This window comes from Phalacrocorax carbo, chromosome 17, assembly GCF_963921805.1.
Source record: "Phalacrocorax carbo chromosome 17, bPhaCar2.1, whole genome shotgun sequence".
Taxonomy (NCBI): Eukaryota; Metazoa; Chordata; class Aves; order Suliformes; family Phalacrocoracidae; genus Phalacrocorax; species Phalacrocorax carbo.
Genome location: NC_087529.1, coordinates 4,683,217 through 4,702,676, shown reverse-complemented (window position 1 = coordinate 4,702,676; position 19,460 = coordinate 4,683,217). Strand labels below are relative to the sequence as shown.

General features: G+C 38.4%; 1 protein-coding gene and 1 long non-coding RNA gene across 7 annotated transcripts in view; one reads left to right on the top strand and one right to left on the bottom strand.

Annotated features, from left to right (window-relative positions):
• BCAS3 (BCAS3 microtubule associated cell migration factor) overlaps positions 1-19,460 on the top strand; it is a 370,477-nt gene that overhangs the window by 51,853 nt on the left and 299,164 nt on the right. For all 6 annotated transcript variants that reach the window (XM_064467926.1, XM_064467925.1, XM_064467929.1 and 3 more), the window contains 4 exons: positions 461-568; positions 4,684-4,760; positions 17,435-17,511; positions 19,302-19,385. In XM_064467926.1, coding sequence (XP_064323996.1) covers positions 461-568; positions 4,684-4,760; positions 17,435-17,511; positions 19,302-19,385 — 346 coding nt within the window. The remainder of the gene's footprint in view (positions 1-460; positions 569-4,683; positions 4,761-17,434; positions 17,512-19,301; positions 19,386-19,460) is intronic.
• LOC135316104 (uncharacterized) lies at positions 7,787-17,344 on the bottom strand. Its single transcript, XR_010375554.1, has 3 exons — positions 16,298-17,344; positions 11,290-15,376; positions 7,787-9,394 (listed from the first exon to the last, which is right to left on the bottom strand). It is a non-coding gene; the product is annotated as an uncharacterized LOC135316104 (long non-coding RNA).

Sequence of the window (19,460 nt, the reverse complement as noted above, 5' to 3'; positions counted from 1 at the left end):
GTGCAATGTGTCTCTATCAAATCAAGTCATACGATTCAGCTGTTGCATAGATTGAAATAAGTACTCCTTTTAGGAAAGTGTCATTCTGTGGATTATTTTTTAAAGAACTAGAATGCAGTCTAAAACTTCATGCCGATCAAATGGCTTGTGTTTTGCTGGTCAGATCTGATGTTCCAAAGTCTTATTTGTGACACAGAAAACTAAGTGCTTGATAATTATTTGCACCGTACAGGTTCTTGGCCATTGTGGATATCGTAATTCAATTTTAATCACACCTTCCCTTAATGTAGAAGGCTTGTATTGACCCTTTGTTCTCCAGCGTTCGGCTCATATTGCTGGATTTTTCATTTAGCATGCTAAATAATATAGGGAGGCTGAAAAAATTGAAAATTAATTTTAAAAAAAAATCCTCTTTCCATTAAAAATAGTTTTTATTATTTTTTTTTTTTATTCATTTTAGCACAAGCCCACCTTACTGCTGTGTGGACCTTTATTCTTTGCGAACAGGAGAGATGGTCAAGTCCATACAGTTCAAAACTCCAATTTATGATCTGCATTGCAATAAAAGGTAAGGATGGTCACTATACATTTTTTCTGTATTAAGACATGTAAAATTTTGGTGATGAGTATAATTTCCGGTGTATGTGCTCCCTGAATTTATTATTATTTTGACTTTCCTGTAAGCATAGCTTTGGTTCTCCATTTGTCAAGTAATATTTCAGTTTGAGTATGAAAATATGCTTCTCCAATGGCTTTCTTTCAGAAGCTCAAAACATTTTGCATCTGAAATCATTTAAGCTTCTTTCAGTTGTGATGAGGGTGAGCAGGAATTGTTGGAATCCTCTATCGTCCACCTACAGATGGAGAAATGGGATCATCGAGAGTTTAAACAGTATAGAGCGCTATAGAGTTTATGTCTCTCTTTGTGTTCCATTGTTCTGCCAGATACATAGTCCTCCCGCACATCTAAAAAAATGCTAGTGTGTGCTCTGTGGTCTACAGAAGATAACGTTCCTGTGAGTCAAATAACAAAGCAGCATCTCTTAGTTGACATAATGTCACCTAATTTCTGAGAGAAAATGGCTTAGAAGGCTGAGCATCAGGTTGAAAGTACCTTGTTTCCTTAGAATTGTGAGTTCAAATTTTTTTTAATTTCTTAATCTCTCCAAAACACGCAAAACTAAACACGCTTGCAGTTTACTGCATCTTTTTAAGATGGACAAGAAGATCCAGGATCCCTACATAAAGTTCTTGATGATCCTTGGCACTCCGGGTGAGAGAGTTCAATGCAGTGACTTTGGTCAAAGTCCACAATTGTGCTTACTTTAATGCTTCCTTCCACCCAGCTGTTACTGCTATTAGTCATTGTATGTCTTGAGGTACCTTATGGAAGCTGTGAAATGTGATTCCTGTGTTAAAGGTAGAGCATGAAGAATGAAGAAGTTGCTGCATTTCTTTGGCAGTGTGTATTTTTTTTTTTCCCCGGAATTGACGGTCCTTCAGTAGGGAAGGTGACATCACAACACAACTCATTAAGAACAAAACAAACCATCAGTGTGATACCTTTTGTGTGCCTGTTTTGTATGGCGGCAGGTAGCATGCTTGCCTACGTGAAGACCGTAAAAGAATATGAGCATGTATCGAACTCGCGCAGCTATGGGAAGTTAGCAGTGTTGGAGATTGGATGGAGGAAAACAAAAAAAAAGTTTAAAAATCCCCCCACCAACCCTAGAAGCCGCAAGGGTGTCGTTAAACAGACATTTTTTCTATCATTGTACCATCAAAATCTAAACATCAATGACTACGTTGGGTCAAGTAGAAGTTACAGAAGAAGAATAGTGCTACTGAACAAACACTTTTAATACCACAACTAATCTAATCACGAGGAGGATATTTTGATGGTCTCAATGTTTAAAGAGTAAAGGATGGCAGTGGGGTGTTTTTTTTTACCTCCATTGATCTGCTTTTTGTAGAATGCGGGCATAATTGTTATGTCAAAAAATAGTTTCACTGAAGTAGTTGAGCTGGTGAGAGTTATGTGCCATGAATAAGTCACTGTTCCTTTAAAAGCTGTCAGGAGTTCAGTACTTATCTGTGCAACTGTCCCTTGAAAAATTTAAAGTTCCCTTGTGTACAGTGTGATGATAGTAAATCTTTCCAGCCTGGCCTCCTAGCAGAAGAAAAATCCAATTGTAAAAACAGTCAAAAGGCAAGTCATCATTCAAAGTCTCTCCCAGCGAAAAAGTCTTTCCAGGTGCTAATGTTTCTTTTCTTAAGTGGTAAAAATGGAAAACTACTTCAAAGCTATGTGGCTGTATCCAGGGTAGCTGCTTTTCTGGAACGTATCAGATTCTGTTATTATCCAAGGAAAGCTCGCTATTTCAGATTGAAAATGCATTAAATGTGGCCAAGCGCAGCGCTAATGGTGCGTTAAACGTACTATAGACTAATGGAGTCCAAAATTTGAGTTTAAAGTAAAACTCGAGTTGCAGAAGAAGGGAAAACTGTTTATTATTTATGTATTTATACTCTAGAATCATCCATCTGGTAGGTTTTGTTTATGCAGAAAGACAGTACATCTTCAAAGAGCAGAAAACAAAAATCTACAGGATTGGGAAATATTACAATCAAATATACATAGGTTTTCTATATATACATTACACTTGCACGTGTTCATAGTCTTTCCATTATTCATTGGTTAACTTTCTTTTAGGCCTTGTGGAAGAAGTTGGAATTGATAATTTTCTTTTGGTTTTCTCTCCTGCAGTTTAAGCAATTGGAGATACGTTATTTAACTAAAACTATTTTGTCCAAAACTAGTATTAATTGATATATGCAGAGTTTATAACTTTTAAAAATTATAAATCGCGAGGGGGTGGGCAGGCATCTTTTTGACAATAAAAGAGCTACAAGCAAATAAGAAATCCTACATTAATTTCTTGTATGACTTAACACATCTGAATCCCCCTTGTTGAGTTACCGTGTTCTGCCCTCTTCTTTTTGGCAAGTAATCCGCTCAGTCTGGGAGTGTATGTGTGCTTCCCATTCTAGGTCTGCAAATCCGTGAATATGAAAGACTTTTGCCTGAAAACATCTCTTGATTTCCTACCTTCCTTTCAAGAACTTGTGCTTCTCCTGGTTTCTAGATAGAGGCATAGTGATAAAGAGAGCAGTGACAAAGTTCCAGGACGAGATGTTATAAGCCAGAGAGTCCTGAAAGGATTTGAGATACAGAACCGAGCTTATTGCTTTAATCAGCTTCTGTATTAGACAAATAGAGAGCGGCTGGTGTTACACCAGCCTATTAAAAAGGCTTCAGGAGTTATCTTGGGAACTACAGATGCAATCTTAAGTGTTTTGGCAACTGTGGTGGTAAAAATAGTAGCAGAATCAAAAAGCAGACACGCAGATAAGTCGTGCCTATTGGAGGAGCATTAGTACAGTTTTGTAGGTGGAAATTGTGACTCAAAACATACATACCTGAAAACATCAGCAAACATGTGGTTAGGGTGAATACATTGATTTTAGTGTAGTCCTTCACCAAAAAGTCTTACAGGGATTGAGCTTCTCATGGGGTAAGTCGGAGGTGTTCTTGTGGCTAAACAGTTAGAAATAGGAAAAAATGAGAGAGGAGTAATGGCTGCTCTTCACACTGATGGGAGATAAACATCACCCTTTAGCCAAGGGTAAGTGCCGAGACTGGTGTGATTCATCATCTTTTAAACATGATTCTATACTGTAATATGCAGTCATAATTTTCAGATAAAGCAGTAGGTGTGTATTTTAGAGAGATGCGACTAATTTTTTGCCACATATCTTTACAATTAAAACTATTAGAACAGCATTTAATATACACTGTGTTGTCAGCTAATTATAAAAATACTGTCTCATATTGCTAAATGTTCCAGAGAGCTGGTAGGTTTTATCTGTTCATGTGTTGGCTCCCCAGGTGGCTCTTTCATTTCAAGAGTTTACGAACTTGGCTTTGGGAAGCCATCAGTGTAGGAGAGGACATATCCTTGTTAAAAAGCTTTCAAGATGCTTGACTTTGCAAATTTGGCCTCTCTTCGTTCAGAAGGCACAGTGTGGCACACATAGTTACCCTGTGGCTTTTGCTCTGTTACTTTGTTTCAAGTAATAAACGCGTATTTTACAACAAAAGTGTGCACCTGTACCAGTGAATACCTAAACGTGCACCTGTAATTTTGCTAACTGACACAAATCCCACTCCTCTCAAGTGCAGTTGTGTGCTGGTGTTCTTGGTATGAAAAAACGCCTGCTTTTACTAAATAAGATGGTTTAATAAATTTGCAATGAGATGGGCAATGGGATTATTTCAAACTTAGCTTGCGTTCTACTGATTGTTGATTTGATTGTTATTTGTCATTGAAAGTAATTCAGGATCCTTGCAATTCCATTCTTTCTTTTTAATGGAGCTTTTACTGCAGGAGGTATATCATAAATATGCTGTGTTGTTCTGTATCAGATCTGTGTACTTCCTGAAACGAAGGTTATGTGGTTGGGACGAGAGAGAATCCTCAATAACTGCCATGTATTGGTAACGTGGCAGTTTATCACTGTAGAATTTATATTGATGCTTTTGAAATAATTACATTTAGATATCGAATCTTTAAACCAATGCATTTAATGTTTAAAGTACTCATTCCATTTCTCTGTTTTCAGGATACTTGTTGTAGTCCTGCAAGAGAAAATCGCCGCCTTTGACAGCTGTACTTTCACCAAAAAATTCTTCGTTACAAGTACGTATAATAATTGGGTTCAGTCTTTTTGCCCTACTGGTGGAGTAAGATAAAACGGATTTTTGTTTTGTTTTTATTCCTAAATCCTCAGAGCAGCTCTCTATGACTTCATCTGGAGCTTCAGGAAATCTGTTGCTTCAAAAAAAACCCCCAGATGTTACTCTATGAATCCTTGGCTCTTTTCCATATTTATTATTGCTGTAACTAATTTCTCGCTGTTTTGAAGAGCACCTACGCCGACAACCATAGGTGGCTGAAAAATCCGTTTGTTCATTTTGCACAGATATGTGCAAAAGGTTCAGGTTTTGCGTTTCAGGTTGTGCGCATAAGCAGCACTTTGAAAACACCTCGATGGCGATCTGCCCGCTTTGCGGGTTCTGTTGTTCCTTAGGCCCAGGTACATGGGGGTTTGTGTGTGGGAGGGGGGTTCGGTTTTAATGTGTCCTTACTGTAGCAGGCCCCAAAGCTCAAGCAGGTTAGTGAAGAGTTGTTGTAGAAAAACTGTAGGCGGGTATTTGCCTGCAGGTGCTTTCACATAGCTCTTGAGCATGGAGGAACCGTTTGCTCGGACTGCCCTTCATCCCTCTGCACCCGACGCCGTAACCCCTCAGGAGGCGGCAGTTGGTTGTAACGGGTAAGGTGCTCTCCAAAAGCCGTTCCTCTACTCAAGTGTCCCTTTGCTGCCTCAACATCTGTAACACAGCAATGGGTAAGTTAGTGGAGAAAAATGGTGTGTTTTCTACTGCCTGTGCTCTGCTCCGTCAGAGAATGTGGGTAGGATTAGGGAGGCATTTACCTGCTCCCAAGACTGTCTGTGTTGTAATGCTAAACACCAAGAAAGTATTCACCCCAGAAAAAAAAGAAAATTTTATTTTTTCAAGTGGTTAGAGACTAGTGCTACTGTTTGTCAACTAGAATAGCCTCTTAAAATCTCTAGATTACTGAGGGATCATCATTTACTTCGTAAGGGCCAGAGTGGTGGCGTTAAAAAGGAGAGTCTGACATTTTCTGGATGTATTTGCAGTCATAATTGGAAAAGCCGTAAATTATCTTTTTATATTACTGTGTATTTAAAGAAAAATCTATTAGGAGAAGCTGTGTCTTGTAATAGTTTGAAGAAAAGCAGCTTTATGCAGTAATATTAAAGTTGCCAATAGGTGTCAGTTTCTTCCTATACATGGATGTGAGATCCTAGGAGTCTGCTGGGGTTCGGTGAAGGGAGCCAAATGGGAAAAGACTTGTTTGTGTCCTACTGTTCCTCACTCCTCCTTTTTATTCCACCAAAGAGAATCAGGGTACAAGCCTTGCTTTAGTTCAGATCAGAATTTAAAAAACCCCAACAAACTCAATTAAGGGTGTATTTTGGCAATTCCTGTGATTTTCTAATTCCAGTTTTTTGTTGGCTTTTTTTTTGTTTGTGGGTTTTGTTTGTTTTGTTTTGTTTTGTTTTTTAAATAAAATATACTGAATTGTATTTTGAGGAACAGGGATATCCTGTTCCTAACCATAACATTAGATTTGCAGTGAATTTTTGTGAAACAGTGATGGAATTTAAAGAGGATAAAATAAAGCTTTTGCAGATATTTAGCAAATGATTTGTAAAACCCAACTCCTGAAACACCACTGTTCGCAGCCTGTTTCGCCAGCTGCGCTGCGTTTTTAATACAAGAAACTCAAGATGTTCTCAAACTTTCTTCTACTTCTGGGGTCCCAAAGCTCTGTTAAAGACACCCCACGTTTTGTACTGGGCTTTTTGGAAAGCTGCAGGACCGAGCGAGCGGCTGGAGCTGCTGCCACCACAGCCCTACCCCTGTCGCCACCCTGGCTTGCCCATGGCCAGCGATGGGGTGTGACTGGGCAAAACCACGTGTGCGTTTTCCCTAGATGAATGCATTTCTTGGACCTGTGCTGGTGAATAGTTGTCCTGAGGATTTTGAAGCTTAGTTTTTTCTCTTAGTAGCTTGTGCTATCAAGCGGGTGTTACGCTCTGGTGTGTTGAAGGCCGCAGTAAAGCTTTTGTCTAAGCATTCAGATTTCATTTGTGATGCAATCTCTTCGACCTAAGAGTATATCTTTAAAGGCTTAAGTTAGTCCAATGTATTTGAAATTTGATGTAAATGAGCTGCCCAGTTAGCTGCAGCCAGCCAACTGGCCAGCAACTGGACTCTTTTCCTGTGCTTCTTTTTTCTTTTTCTTTTCTTCTACATTTAGGAAAGGGCAGTGTCAGTTTAAGTTGGAAAAGTAGAAATCCCTGAAAAGGCCAAAGGTCTTACAGGCTGCTCTGTTTGCATTACTGGAGCATCCCTGCTCTGCAGGACAGTCAGCCAGCACAGTCCCGTCTGGATCCATCCTGGTGCCCCTCCGCCGGACAGTGGCACTAAGAATGTCGCTGGCTGCCCAGAGAATTTTTCGTCATGAAGAAGATTCTCAGCTGTGTTATCTGACTGCTTTTGGTCAGAAGCAATGGAATAAAGGGTCAAAACTATGAAATGAGGATCACTAGCTCTTTGAACGTGTTTCTGTTACTGTGTAAACCACTGGGTAAGAAAAGAAGTTTGGGGTTTTTTGTTTGGTTTTCTTTTTTTTAAGAGGATTTGGTGATGATGCGGAAATCACATCTTCCGTCCATATCAGCTAAGTGGTATCAGAGCCTTAAAACCTCCCTGAGACAGCTAAGAAGCAAACGTAATTAAGCAGAAGCCTTCGTCCATTTTGTTGACTATTTATATGGAGAAATTAAATGCAGAATGTACAATTAAAAACAGTGTCAGGAATTCTGAAGTTTGGTGTTCCTGAGAAATGCTAATGCAGCTGTGTTGCACATGAGTAGTATTTGTCTTTCTGTTTTTGTTTTTGTGGTTGAATGTGTAGCTTAATATATTGTTGTAATAAATATACCATAAAATATTCAGGATGTAGAACACGGTCAAGTTCGTGCTACTGTTGCAATGTTTAACTCCTGCATTTCCTGATTTTCCTTGAGCAAATTTGACATAGTACTGATTTTTTTTTTCCTGGCTGTGATTTGATGGAAATGTGCTGATTTGACTTGAATGGCAGAGAGCCAGCACATTTCACTTGTGCCTTTTGTACCAAAAACTGATTGTACAGGTGCTCGCACACATAGTCATCGTGTGTGAATTTAAGACAGGTGCTTAAACTTGAAGGAGAACGTACTGTAGATATTGTGGCAAAATTACCAGGGTATCCTATAATCTACCCTGTGAGGTATTCTTGTTTTCAAATGTCTGCCAAGGAAAGGCATAGCATCCGTCTGCAAAGAGCTCGTGGCAGTAACTTTCATACAGCGCTCCGTTCTCTGCTGTGCTTACGCTGGGAGCCAACTCCATTTCGTTAAGGAAGGCCTTGCATCAAGGGGAAGATAAAGCCAAACAGTAATTTCGCATCCTGCGCTATTTTAAGTGCTCACGTGGCCAAACTGGAAACATACATTTGATGCTTATAATAACAGTTTATTTCCTTCGGTAGTTGTGAATGTCAAGGTGTGGATTTTAAATAGATTTTTAAATAGTTATGAGTTTTATTGTGGTTCACTTAAGATTTCCTACAGAGCCATTTTCTGAATACTGCATATGACTGAACGATCAGAGGCGAAAGTGATGCACATGCTTTTTTTCCTTACTTTGCTCTAAACAGTAGATGCAGAAAAGCTGAATTTAATTGATTTCTATTACATCAGTGCTCCCTCAACCCTTCTCCAAAAATGCTTACTTAGTGGAACATTGATGATTATGAATATGGCCTGATGGATACTTTCTTCTCTGTAAAGAATACCCTTCCACCCCCTGGGCCCTAAGTAAAGATTATCACAGATAACATCATGCATGTGGCATCATCTTTGTGTCCGATAACTAGCGCCTGCTCTGTTTCTCTGGCCCTTCCACTCCTCATATTGATATATTTTCCATCCATTATTCTCTGGGGATGAAGACAGTTATTGCAGCCATTAGCTGGCACCACATTTCTATTGATGCTGTACAGCTAGAGCCTTAAGAGGTAATTTTCCAGATTTTAGTCAGAGTACTTTATTGTGTATAAAGTCTCAAAAGACTTGCCTAACCACAAGCCAAAAATTATTCACTATATGTTACATGCACCCCACCTGCACCTCTCAAAATAAATAAAAAACCCCCAAACCAAACGGCGTTTGATACTCCAATCTGCAGTTTGGATTTGGTTGTCTTTTTTTTACTGACATTCACATGCAAGAAATAATATGGTGGTTTCAGTTTGTCACAGGTCTGATCTGGAAATCATCTAGGCTTTTTTTGTACGTTTTTGTTAGCTTTGTTAGAATTCCTTTTCCCTGATCGGCACACAGGGAGCAGTTTGATCTCTTCGCTTTGAAGTAAAAACACTGGCTGTCTTATGAAAAGGTTTAATGCCTGAAGAGTTACATTCTTCAGGCAGTTCTGTTTGTACGTTTCCGTTCTCAGCTGTGATCGGTGAGTGGCATTTATCCTGGCCATCCCACATGGTATAATAATTGATAGGATTCCTGTGTCTGTGGAGGGAGACTCTTCAGTTTAGATCGAAAGTCCTTAAGGCAGGTGGGAAGCGAGCTCCTGTTTCACCGTGTTTTCTTGATCAGTGAAGAGAAGCCAAGTACGTTACTGTGAATTGTATATAAGCAGTTTTTATTTTTATACACACACACACACACACACACACACAAACGCACGCTCCTTCACGTAATTCGTAACTGCGTTCACTGAGCAATGTTGATTTGATCTTGCTTTTACTTTTTAACAGTGCTGTTTATAAGAATGTGTTTTCCTGAATGTGGGAATCGGCGTATCGCTATTACACGATAATGTTGAAATGCTTTTTGAAAAGGTCTTTAGGGTGACGTGGTGGATTTATGGAAACAAATGTCTTTGTTGCTTACAGGGTGTTTTGTTATATTGCAGGAAAGAGTAAATACAAGAGAAAAATCACTTAAAGACAGAAACAAGGCATTGGTACCCAAGATGTATATCTATCATATCTCCTGGGTTTGACAGTTTTAAAAATTATACATAGTACAGGAAGTGCTGTTTGTTTCTGTGTGGGGTATTTTTATCTAAAGCACCCAAATCCTTAATGTTAAAGGCCAAAACAAAGCCGTCTTACTGACATTGTCCTGTACAGGAACAACCACCTCTATAGTAACATTATTATTTATCACCGTCAATTCTATGACCAAAAAAAGAAAGTAAAACCGAGATTAAAATACAGTTTGTCCTGAAATCAGTCAAGTTTGTGCTAAATTAAACAGCCAAGCCTAATAAACATTAAGGGCCACAGATATTTTTAGTAAAAGCTGTGGTATGGGTCTTAGACCTATAGAGAGTCACAGTCCAATACTTAAAACTGCCATGATAGAACTGACAGGGAAAGGAGGTCTCTGGAATAGTAGTAGTAGTAGTCATAATAATAATATTAATAATGATGATCATAAATTAAACCTGTGGTCCTTCCCCAAGCTTGTGTGAGGGAATTCTGATCTTCCGAGCCAGGACAGCACCAAACGCGATTCGTTGCAGGGCTGGGTCTGTTGTGCACATGATGTGTATTATAAATACTGCCCTGCAAAGGCAGGTGATGACGGTATATGTAGCATTCGTAGCTTTACTTTTTCACTTTATTTCTAGATTATTTATTTTTTTCTAGTGTTTTAGTAGTGATAACTCTATTATGATTTAAAAGAAAAAGACCCTGGATGGCAAGCATGATATCACAGTAGGGTGCATCCTGCTGGTTTGCTCTTTTGCTCAGTTTTTATGGGTGATACTTAAACAGAAGGAAGTACAAGAACAATAGAAGAGTTTTGGAAAGTATGTGACAGTGTGAGAGTAAATAACATTTACATAGGGCCTTTCATCTAGAAGGAACCCAGAGGAATTTATAAACAATATTACTTTATACAGTTTATAAACAAATAAATTCGTTTTGCTTGGTGATGCTAAACAAAAAAAAACCAACCCCAAACAAACAAAGAATATTAGATAAAACAACTTATATGATTTGTTTTCCTAGGAATAAACAACGCTTTTGCAACAACAGTATCACTGTACCCGTTATTTACTGTATATATGCTTTGTGTGCTCTCTGTCATGGATCTGTTTTCTGGCAAGGCTTAAGAATGTAGTTCTGTAATATTATTACTATAGCGTGCCATATATTTCAGAAGGCCTAGAAAAAATTACTAACTGATTATAAGCTATATCCAGTGACTGAGAAGTAGCGTACCTTTAGTGGGTTATTGTAGCTGTTAATTTAAAAACACACAATACCACTGCTTCACAGGTTTTTTTAAAGTGATATCTGGCAAATACCTCCAATGATTAAAGGCAAATAATTTTGGTTGAAAAGATTTATGCCTTGTGGAATTTGCTTAGAAAACTGTGTTTAAAAACACTCTACTTCTAAAATGGCATATGTTGTCTGCAGTGAACCTCTCCAAACACTGAAACAGAAAAACCTTTGTTTATCCAGTAATCTGCTTTCTCAGCAAGGTTTCACTTACCTAGTTTTGCCTTAGGATGTAGGTTAGCCTTGGAGATCTCTGCCCTGACCAGCGTTCCTTGCGTTTGCTGACTGTATCCTATCCCAGCCTCGTATTCCTCATATTCGAACGAGATGTAATGTCTTCCATGGTTTGGGATTAGAGACAGAATCCTAAGAAGATTTTGTAATTCTGCCGCCTGTACCCACGTATTGTATAAAACACAGAGGAGTAGCTTGAAATAAAACTGGACGACACTAGTGTGCGTTCCTCACAGATACCAGGTGTGGAGTAGCCATTAAAAAAGACAGCTACAGTAATGATGAGGATAAATCATATAACTGATACCAGAAAAGGATGAGTATGTATCAATGCAGAGAAAATCAGAGAGAATTGGGGAAAAGAATGCAGTGAGAATTATGGAAAAAGGAAGTTTTCCTATTAAACTGACAGGGAAAATAAAAGAGACAGAAAAGAGCAACTTACTGAAATGGTTTTCATTAAAAAAGTAAAAACAAAGTCAAAACAGAGGGGATGAAAACCTGGCAAGTACCGCAAACAGATTTTTTTTTTCTTTTTCTGGACTATAAAGATAAGGGTAGCAAATGAGTTCTTACAATATACTGTGAAATTAAAAAACAACTGGTAGTGTCTTAAGATAAGCATGTTGGGATATATTTGAAGAAAAAGTGTTCTGGATGCTTCTGATTTGGCTTTTTCATTCCCTTTTAGCTTTATTCATTCACACATTAATTTGCAACAGTTCACCGCATGTCATTTGACAACGCGTTCTAGCGAGGTCTGAGAAGGGGATATAGCTGTGCTCTGGGTGAGGAGCCATGTTCAGTTGTGAGTACATCGCTTTGTAAACTGAAAATAAGCTCAGACTTAGCTCAGACAAGTTCTGACTGTGAGCATCAGATTTTTCTAGAGAGGAACGTTGCATTCTAAATACTTTGCCATGATAAGATAGTCTTTAGCTCTTCATTAATGGGGCCATCCCGGCTGTGTAGGGTGCTTCTGAAGAAGGAAAATTACAGCCGTAACTATGATAATGCTCACTTCTGGGGGAAGACTGTTATTAAAGTACTGGTCCTCCACCTCCACTGCATGTTGTTTTTAAATAGGTCATGTTGGTATGTATTATATTTGGCATATATGCAGAGTCCCTCAGAGCACATACATCATCCATACTCCGTGACTGAGAAGGGCTCATTTACGGAAGACATCTGAAGTCACCGATTGGACTTGCAGCAGTATCATGGGTAGCAGAGATGCACGGCTCTGGTCCTCCTGAAGAACGGAGCTGTTGAAAGCTTGGATGTCTATAGGCTTTTAATTGCCTCTGGGATTCCAAAGGTTGTGTGCTTGGATGTGAAGTACCAAGCTGCCAAGTTTTTATGCATATTGGGAATCCCTGCAATGTTTAGCCCCCAACTCTCCATCCCATACTGGGCTTTTGAGTGTATATATATAGACTCAGATATATATATGTGTGTGTGTGTATATATATATATTTTTGTCTTTTTAAGCTTTTTTTCTCACAAAAAAGCTGTGGAGCTTGACAAAGAGCTGCTCCAGTACAAATGGTCCAAGTTTTCATAGTGGCATGTTTTGTGATTTATTGGCTTAATCTCTGTTATAGCTGACATGACTTTTAATGGCCCTGTTCCTCCTAGCAGTGTTTTCCCAATGCGCTGTTTGTTTAAAAGCTAAGTGGGAGGAGAGGAATGTGTTGCTTTTCTCTTCTTGGCTGCCGTCTGTGTATTCACACTGCCCTTATTGAAGCTAGAGGATGAGCTTTTTAAAAACAATTTAAGAGGAGGACTGGAGCCTTGGTTTTCTGTAGGAGCATAGATCAATGGAAAGATCCAGAGTCAGAGCAGTGCGCATTTCTGTGAGTTTTCAGAATGAGTAGAGGAGGTGATTTTGTTTATTATGGGCATATGGATATGAATCTCTAAAGGGTGGTAGAGATTTTCATAGAAGTATTGAAAAATAATGTAAAATAAACATGCCTTCTCTTTGCTCACTCATTGAGCAAACATTTGTATAGCTCTTCTGAGAATTTTAACGTCTTAAGATGCCTGTATTCTCAGCAAAACCAAACATATAGTCAGCACAGCAGCAAGAAAGCTAAAACCGTCTTTGAATCCAAATAGTCACAAAGTACGTGCTTATTTCAGAGTAGAATTTTATAACTCAGTTATTTAAAAAAAAAAAAGTTGGGGAGAAACTAAGAAATTGTAATCCTGAAGAATTTACCTACAGTAACATTTTGGTGGAGGAAAAACCTGCACCTTGGAAAACCAAGGCACAGAATATGAGTTCCCAGGGTGCTGTCCGTGAAGTCCTCCACTGTTAGACAAGTCCCTGCGCGGAGGGAGCCTGAAGCCCGTTTCGTATTCATCAGAGTTGATTAGGCCAGCACCGGTTGGAGTCCTTGGGCGTAGGAACTTAATCAAGTTAGCAGAAAAGCTTGCACTCCAATTCCGACTTTCAAAAGAGTATTTTTCTTCTTTTGCCTTTTCACAGCTTTGAAGTAGTGCATTGCCTCTGTGTGTCATTATAAAGCACAGAGGGAGAGAGTAACTGGGTACTTAAAAACATTGTAAATAGTTTCCAGTAGGTTTTCACCTATATTTTTCTGGATGATAGCCCCAGTAAAGCTTATTCTAAGGTCAGATGTTTTTTCGTACTTGCTTGATTTGCTGTACTTTTGGAAGGACTTTCGCCGAGTGATCTTTTCTTGGATGACCTCTCCATACTGTCATTAAAACTTGGAAACTTTGGTCTTCTTGACAGTTAGTTCTGCATTCTCATTATGTTCGTTCCTATTGTAAACATGCTAAAATTGCTGCTGTTGTTGCTTAGAATGGATTTTTCCTCAGTTGTTTTGAAGTTTAGTAGAAATAGAAGTTAATCTTTAAGAGAGTTAGGCTGGTAACGATTGGATGGCCGAGCTTGATAGGTCACGCTGTGTCTGTCTTTTCATTTGCCTAGTAGATGATGTTCTGCTGACTCCAGCTGTTTTTTTGGAAAGCAGAAAAACAATTTGCTTTTCCTTCCCATAAAGTATAACCCTTTGTTTATCCTTGTGCTGCTTCAAGTTTCCAAAATGCAGAGACTTGCAAAGAAAAGAAAGGGAGGAAATAGCTCTTTTTTTATGCTGTTTTTCGTATCGGGAGAGTAGAGTTTAGTACCGAGTTGAATTGTTGACCTCTGTGGAGGTTATTATTAGCGTTGGCTGATTTGTCCGTGGGGCTGTGTCTGATTGACTGAGTCCAGTTCATGGAACAAACTACCAACAGTGGGTTTGGGGAAGACATTTGCAGTTTTTCTGATAGCTCTACATGTTTTATTTGATTAATTTTATTTGAAAAATAATACTTTTTTGTAGGTCTTCATTTACTTCAGTTCCCTGAAGTAATTGAGAACAGCTCCCTTTCCAAGCAGATGTTTCTTTTTGTTCTGAGTTGTTGAATTGCTGGGCTTTTGTCATTAGGGTGCATCTGTTGGCTGATACTCCTTGTGTTTTCTGCTGCGAGGATGTTATGAGGTGCTTGCAGCATTTGGGAAATGCAAGTGACTGATTCTAAAGTCACTGTAGAGATTTATATGATGAGGACTATCATCTGACAGTGTTTAATGGTAGATTTTATACATGAAAGGGAAGAAAAATAAATAAAGTTTGGGGGACCTGAATGTCTTTACTGACCCAGGTAAGAACTGCTGAAGCAGAAGTCAGCATTAAAACCTTGCTGGTCTGATCTATAATGTCATTGGAAGAACATGTTTGTATTTACAACCCAGAGTCCTATTTACAACCTTTTTTCACTTGCTTTGTTACTTAAGAGGCTCTGGCTACCCACATTTTATGCACTTCTGGAACGCAATAACAATTGTGGCATCATCTCTTCAGAATTCGTTTTCCTTCCTGAGAGTGAGGCAGTGATAAGGCCTTACAAAATATTCACTTGGTTTTGCTTTCCTGGCCTGAGATGGATTTAATTGGATGAATCGCTGCTTTTTGCCTTCCATTGCTTTATGACCTTTGAAATAGCTTGCTATGATCTTTCGAATTTTGCAATACTCTCATGGCTGTTCTCTAAAAAATGAAATAAGGAGCTGTTTATGTTAGACGGCATGAACAGTATAGCAGCTGTTTCTGCACGTGCCCAACAAAATGCCATCAACTGTGTCTTTAAGTGTTGTTAAATGTCAGTTTAAGCTTACACCTCCGTGCTATAGTTAACACTCCCCCCCCCCACCTTTTTCACCATTCTAAAGCCTTGAAAATAATGCCATTAAACTTTTAAAAGCCTGTTGTCCTCACTAAATGTTCTGGACAATTTGGGGGCCTGCTTGAAAATACCCTGGTATTTGTAAGAGACAATGGCAAATAGGTTTGCTTTTTTTCGCTGTGGTTGGCAGGTCAGTATCCAAGAGTCTGACAGAAGAGGCTTTGGGGAACTGGAAGCTTAGCTAGCTCTACCTCTCTTTATTTTTTTTTTAAATATGTTACTTCTCAGAATGCAGTGTAGGATTTTGTGCAATAAATTGCAGTTGTTGGTTATATGTGTTCTTCTAAAACGCTGTTTGCCTGATCTCAGTGCTCCTTATGCCTGTGATACAGGATCAGCTAACCAGGGCTCCTTTAAATGAGACACACATGTCTAAGTGTTTAAACGTTTTGTTTCTTGGCCAACCAGTGACAGAATATGAATTACTAAATTGTCTATATTAGCTTAAGAACTGATGAAAACGGAGATTAACCATTCCCTTGGTAGTCCCCTCCTTCCCCCCTTCTCTCCCCCCTCATGCGATATTTCTTTTTTTATATGTATTTCTTAACATACAAGAATGGATTTAGGTCTAATAAATGGTGTTATGCACGTGGCTGAAGGCCTTAGTTTACTAGCTTAAATTTGAACAGTCAAGCTCAAATCTTGTTATCAGGGCCCTAATCAGTAAACAGTTTTGTGGCCTGATCCGTGTGACTTCAGTATCTGAACTTTCAGACTCTTACCTTGACAAAGGATCCCACTGAAATCAGCCTGCTGGAACCACGCAGCATGGACGCTTACAGTGCCAGGGCTGGAATACTAAAGGTCAGATACACCAGTAGGATTTGAGCAATAAATACAGACAAGGGTTACACGTTGATGTAGGAAGAGCAGCCGTCCACCGAAAGAGCTTAATCTATACCAATGAAAAACAAAGGAGAGGGAACAGGACATGGAAATAGGACAGTAATAGCTATTAGGATGAGGGTCACCATGCTACTTCTAATTGTAGACTGCTTAAGCTTTTCACTTATGTTTAAGCATTATCTAATTGTTTTCAATAATTTAAAATTCCATATTTTTGATTTAAATACTTAGTAGTGTGATATTCTTGGTGGTTGTTTGGGGGGGAATTTTACATTTTTTTTTTTAAGCTCAGATTTCATATATTAAATTACATTTAATGTCGGCCTTACTCATCTTAAGCCTTGCCGTATTTTTGTTCACAGCTATTTTCAGTGGCTTTCTGTTATAAGTATTTTCACCTTTCAATCCTCAGGAATAGTCCTCTCTTTTAATTTCATCTTTGTGTGTATATATCTATTTTAAATGAGAGTATGAAGGTAATGAAATGCAGGTGAAAATGGAAAATCTGCCACTGATTTTAAAGGAATTACAAATTCACTCACAGTGTCAAATTAAGTGTGTGCAAAAGTCTTTTGAGAGTCTAAGGGCTTGTATATAGAATTATTAAAACCAGAAGCACAATACACCCTTTCATACCACAAAAGTCTAGAAGAGATTGAAGCTAACTGAAACTGTTGACCAATAGAAAGATATTAATCAAATAAAATTAATTAAAATGTGAAGATACGGAACCAATCCAGTCAACTTCTAAATATTCCCCTTACCCCACTGTATCAAAATGGCACTAAAAAATGCAAACATAAGGAGAAATGAGTATTTACACATAATTAAGTGTTCAAAATAGCTCATCTAACCACAGTCTTATCTTTAGGAACAAAAATGCGAGCATTTACTGAGTGATATTAGCAATTGAAAGGTTTTTGTTTAGACTTTTTGTTTTCTTGGCAATAAATAAAATTCTTTGTAAGAAGTCATTAAGATATTTCTTAATGTTGCCTTTTAAAACTTTTCAGGCTGCTATCCTTGTCCAGGGCCCAACATGAATCCTATTGCTCTTGGAAGCCGTTGGCTTGCTTATGCAGAAAATAAGGTAAGGAAAGGTTTAATTTAAAAAAATACTCTGATTCTAGGTTTCATTCTAGCTTTTTTTTTTTTTTGGGGGGGGGGGAACAAAAGAAGGATTCTCAGAAAAAAGGTAGGTGAAAAAGATGATCTGTAAAGAGAACTGTAAAGAGGACTTGCATAATGATGACAAACCTAATCTTTGACCCACACTGGTTGTGCTTTGGTTTTCACAGATGTCATATTTTTACTCTGCACATTTGATTTAAGCTCATGAATTTGGGAGCACTGTAGGCAGAGAAGACGGTCATCAACATGTGTTTTCAGTGAGGGCACTCAATAATCAACCCGTTTTGTATTTTAAAAGCTTAAAGCACTTAATTATAGGCATTTCTGAGAGGTGGGCAAGTGATGAGGATTCCTAAGCTCTGTTTGGGGAAACTGAGTCTGGACAAAGCAAGTGGGCTTGTCTGAAACAGCACAGCAATGCACTTTGTAGATTAGGAAGTAGCATTAAAATGCCCACTTTTTAACACCTTTGCTGAAAATGTTAGGCTCCAGGAAAAAAAAGTGAAAGTGTTAAAATAATTTTTCATATTTCTAGAGGGAAAAGAAGAAAATAGATCCCAAGCAAAAAAAAAAACCCCTTTTAACCCAGCCCTAGCTCAGAGAGGGGATTGTGTACTTAAATCTTGAAGTGTTTGAAAACTTTAAATTCAGCTTCTGATGCCTTATTTTTATTTCAAAGCAGATGTTTTTTCTCCCTTCCACCTGTGACTTGCGTAACTGTTTCTAGAGCTGAACCAGAAATTGTCATCAGAGGGGCAGACTTTAGAAATATATCTGTTGTTGCACCTTTTCGAGTGCAACTGATTCCTCTCCAAATTCAGGCCTGCCTTTCCTTTAATGCCACGCCTATGTGGTTTTGTAAAACTTAACCAGTCAGCATGGGATTTAAAAAGTACTGCTGCCAAATATATAAGCTACTGATCAGCTAAAGAATTATATCACAAAAGGAATTTAAACGGGTTGTGTGCTCCCAGGTATATTCACTGTGGACTTCCCCTTTCCCCCTAGTTTAACTATTTTTATTTAGGTACTTAAATATAAGCAGGAAAGGAAAGCCTGCAGAAACAAATACATCTTACAGTGATTTTTAATTTTCTTTTAGCTAAAACAGTTCAACTGACTTGTTCTGTGTACAAGCAGCAAATATCTGTAGTTTTTTTGCCATTTTATTTAGTCAGAAACACAGTTTCTATTGTAAGTGTTCAAAGGCAAAAAACTGCTTTTGTAGGTTGATGGCAGGTAGAAGAGGCTTGTTTTGATTTATTAATTTTGAAGGAAGGCAATACAGAGTAAACGCCATGTACATTCCTGTAATCTATTAAACGTAAAGTTTAAAGTAGCTCTTTTCCTTTGTCATTTCTTTGCTTGCTAGTCATGAAAAGGAGGAGAAAGCCACACTGAGATTCTTAGAATGTCTGATATTTAATGTTACATATACAGGGCTAAAGCTTTTGATTATATTTATTTAAATTTATTTGTGGTATTGCTGCCAGACCAAAAATCCCACCATTTCAAAGTTTATGAATTCTTAGTGACTACTCATCTTGTAATTGAAAACTGGAGTTAAGTACGCGACAGTCTGGGTGGCACCCAGAAGATTATAAAAAGGGGTTAAGTGTCTCAGCAGGGCTTTTTGCTATTTGTAGGAAAAAACACACCACTGTACATGATAAATAAGAGCTATGGTAATGGGTTATGGGTTTGTGTAGTTTAATAGTAGTTACTTGGTTGCTGTCTGTCTTCTTGTAGCTGATCCGATGCCATCAATCCCGTGGTGGAGCCTGTGGAGACAACATTCAGTCTTACACTGCCACAGTCATTAGTGCTGCCAAAGTGAGTACATCATCTGCTGCTGGGAGAGGTTATCATGTAAGATAATTATTAGGTTTCCCTGCTGAATTGTACTGT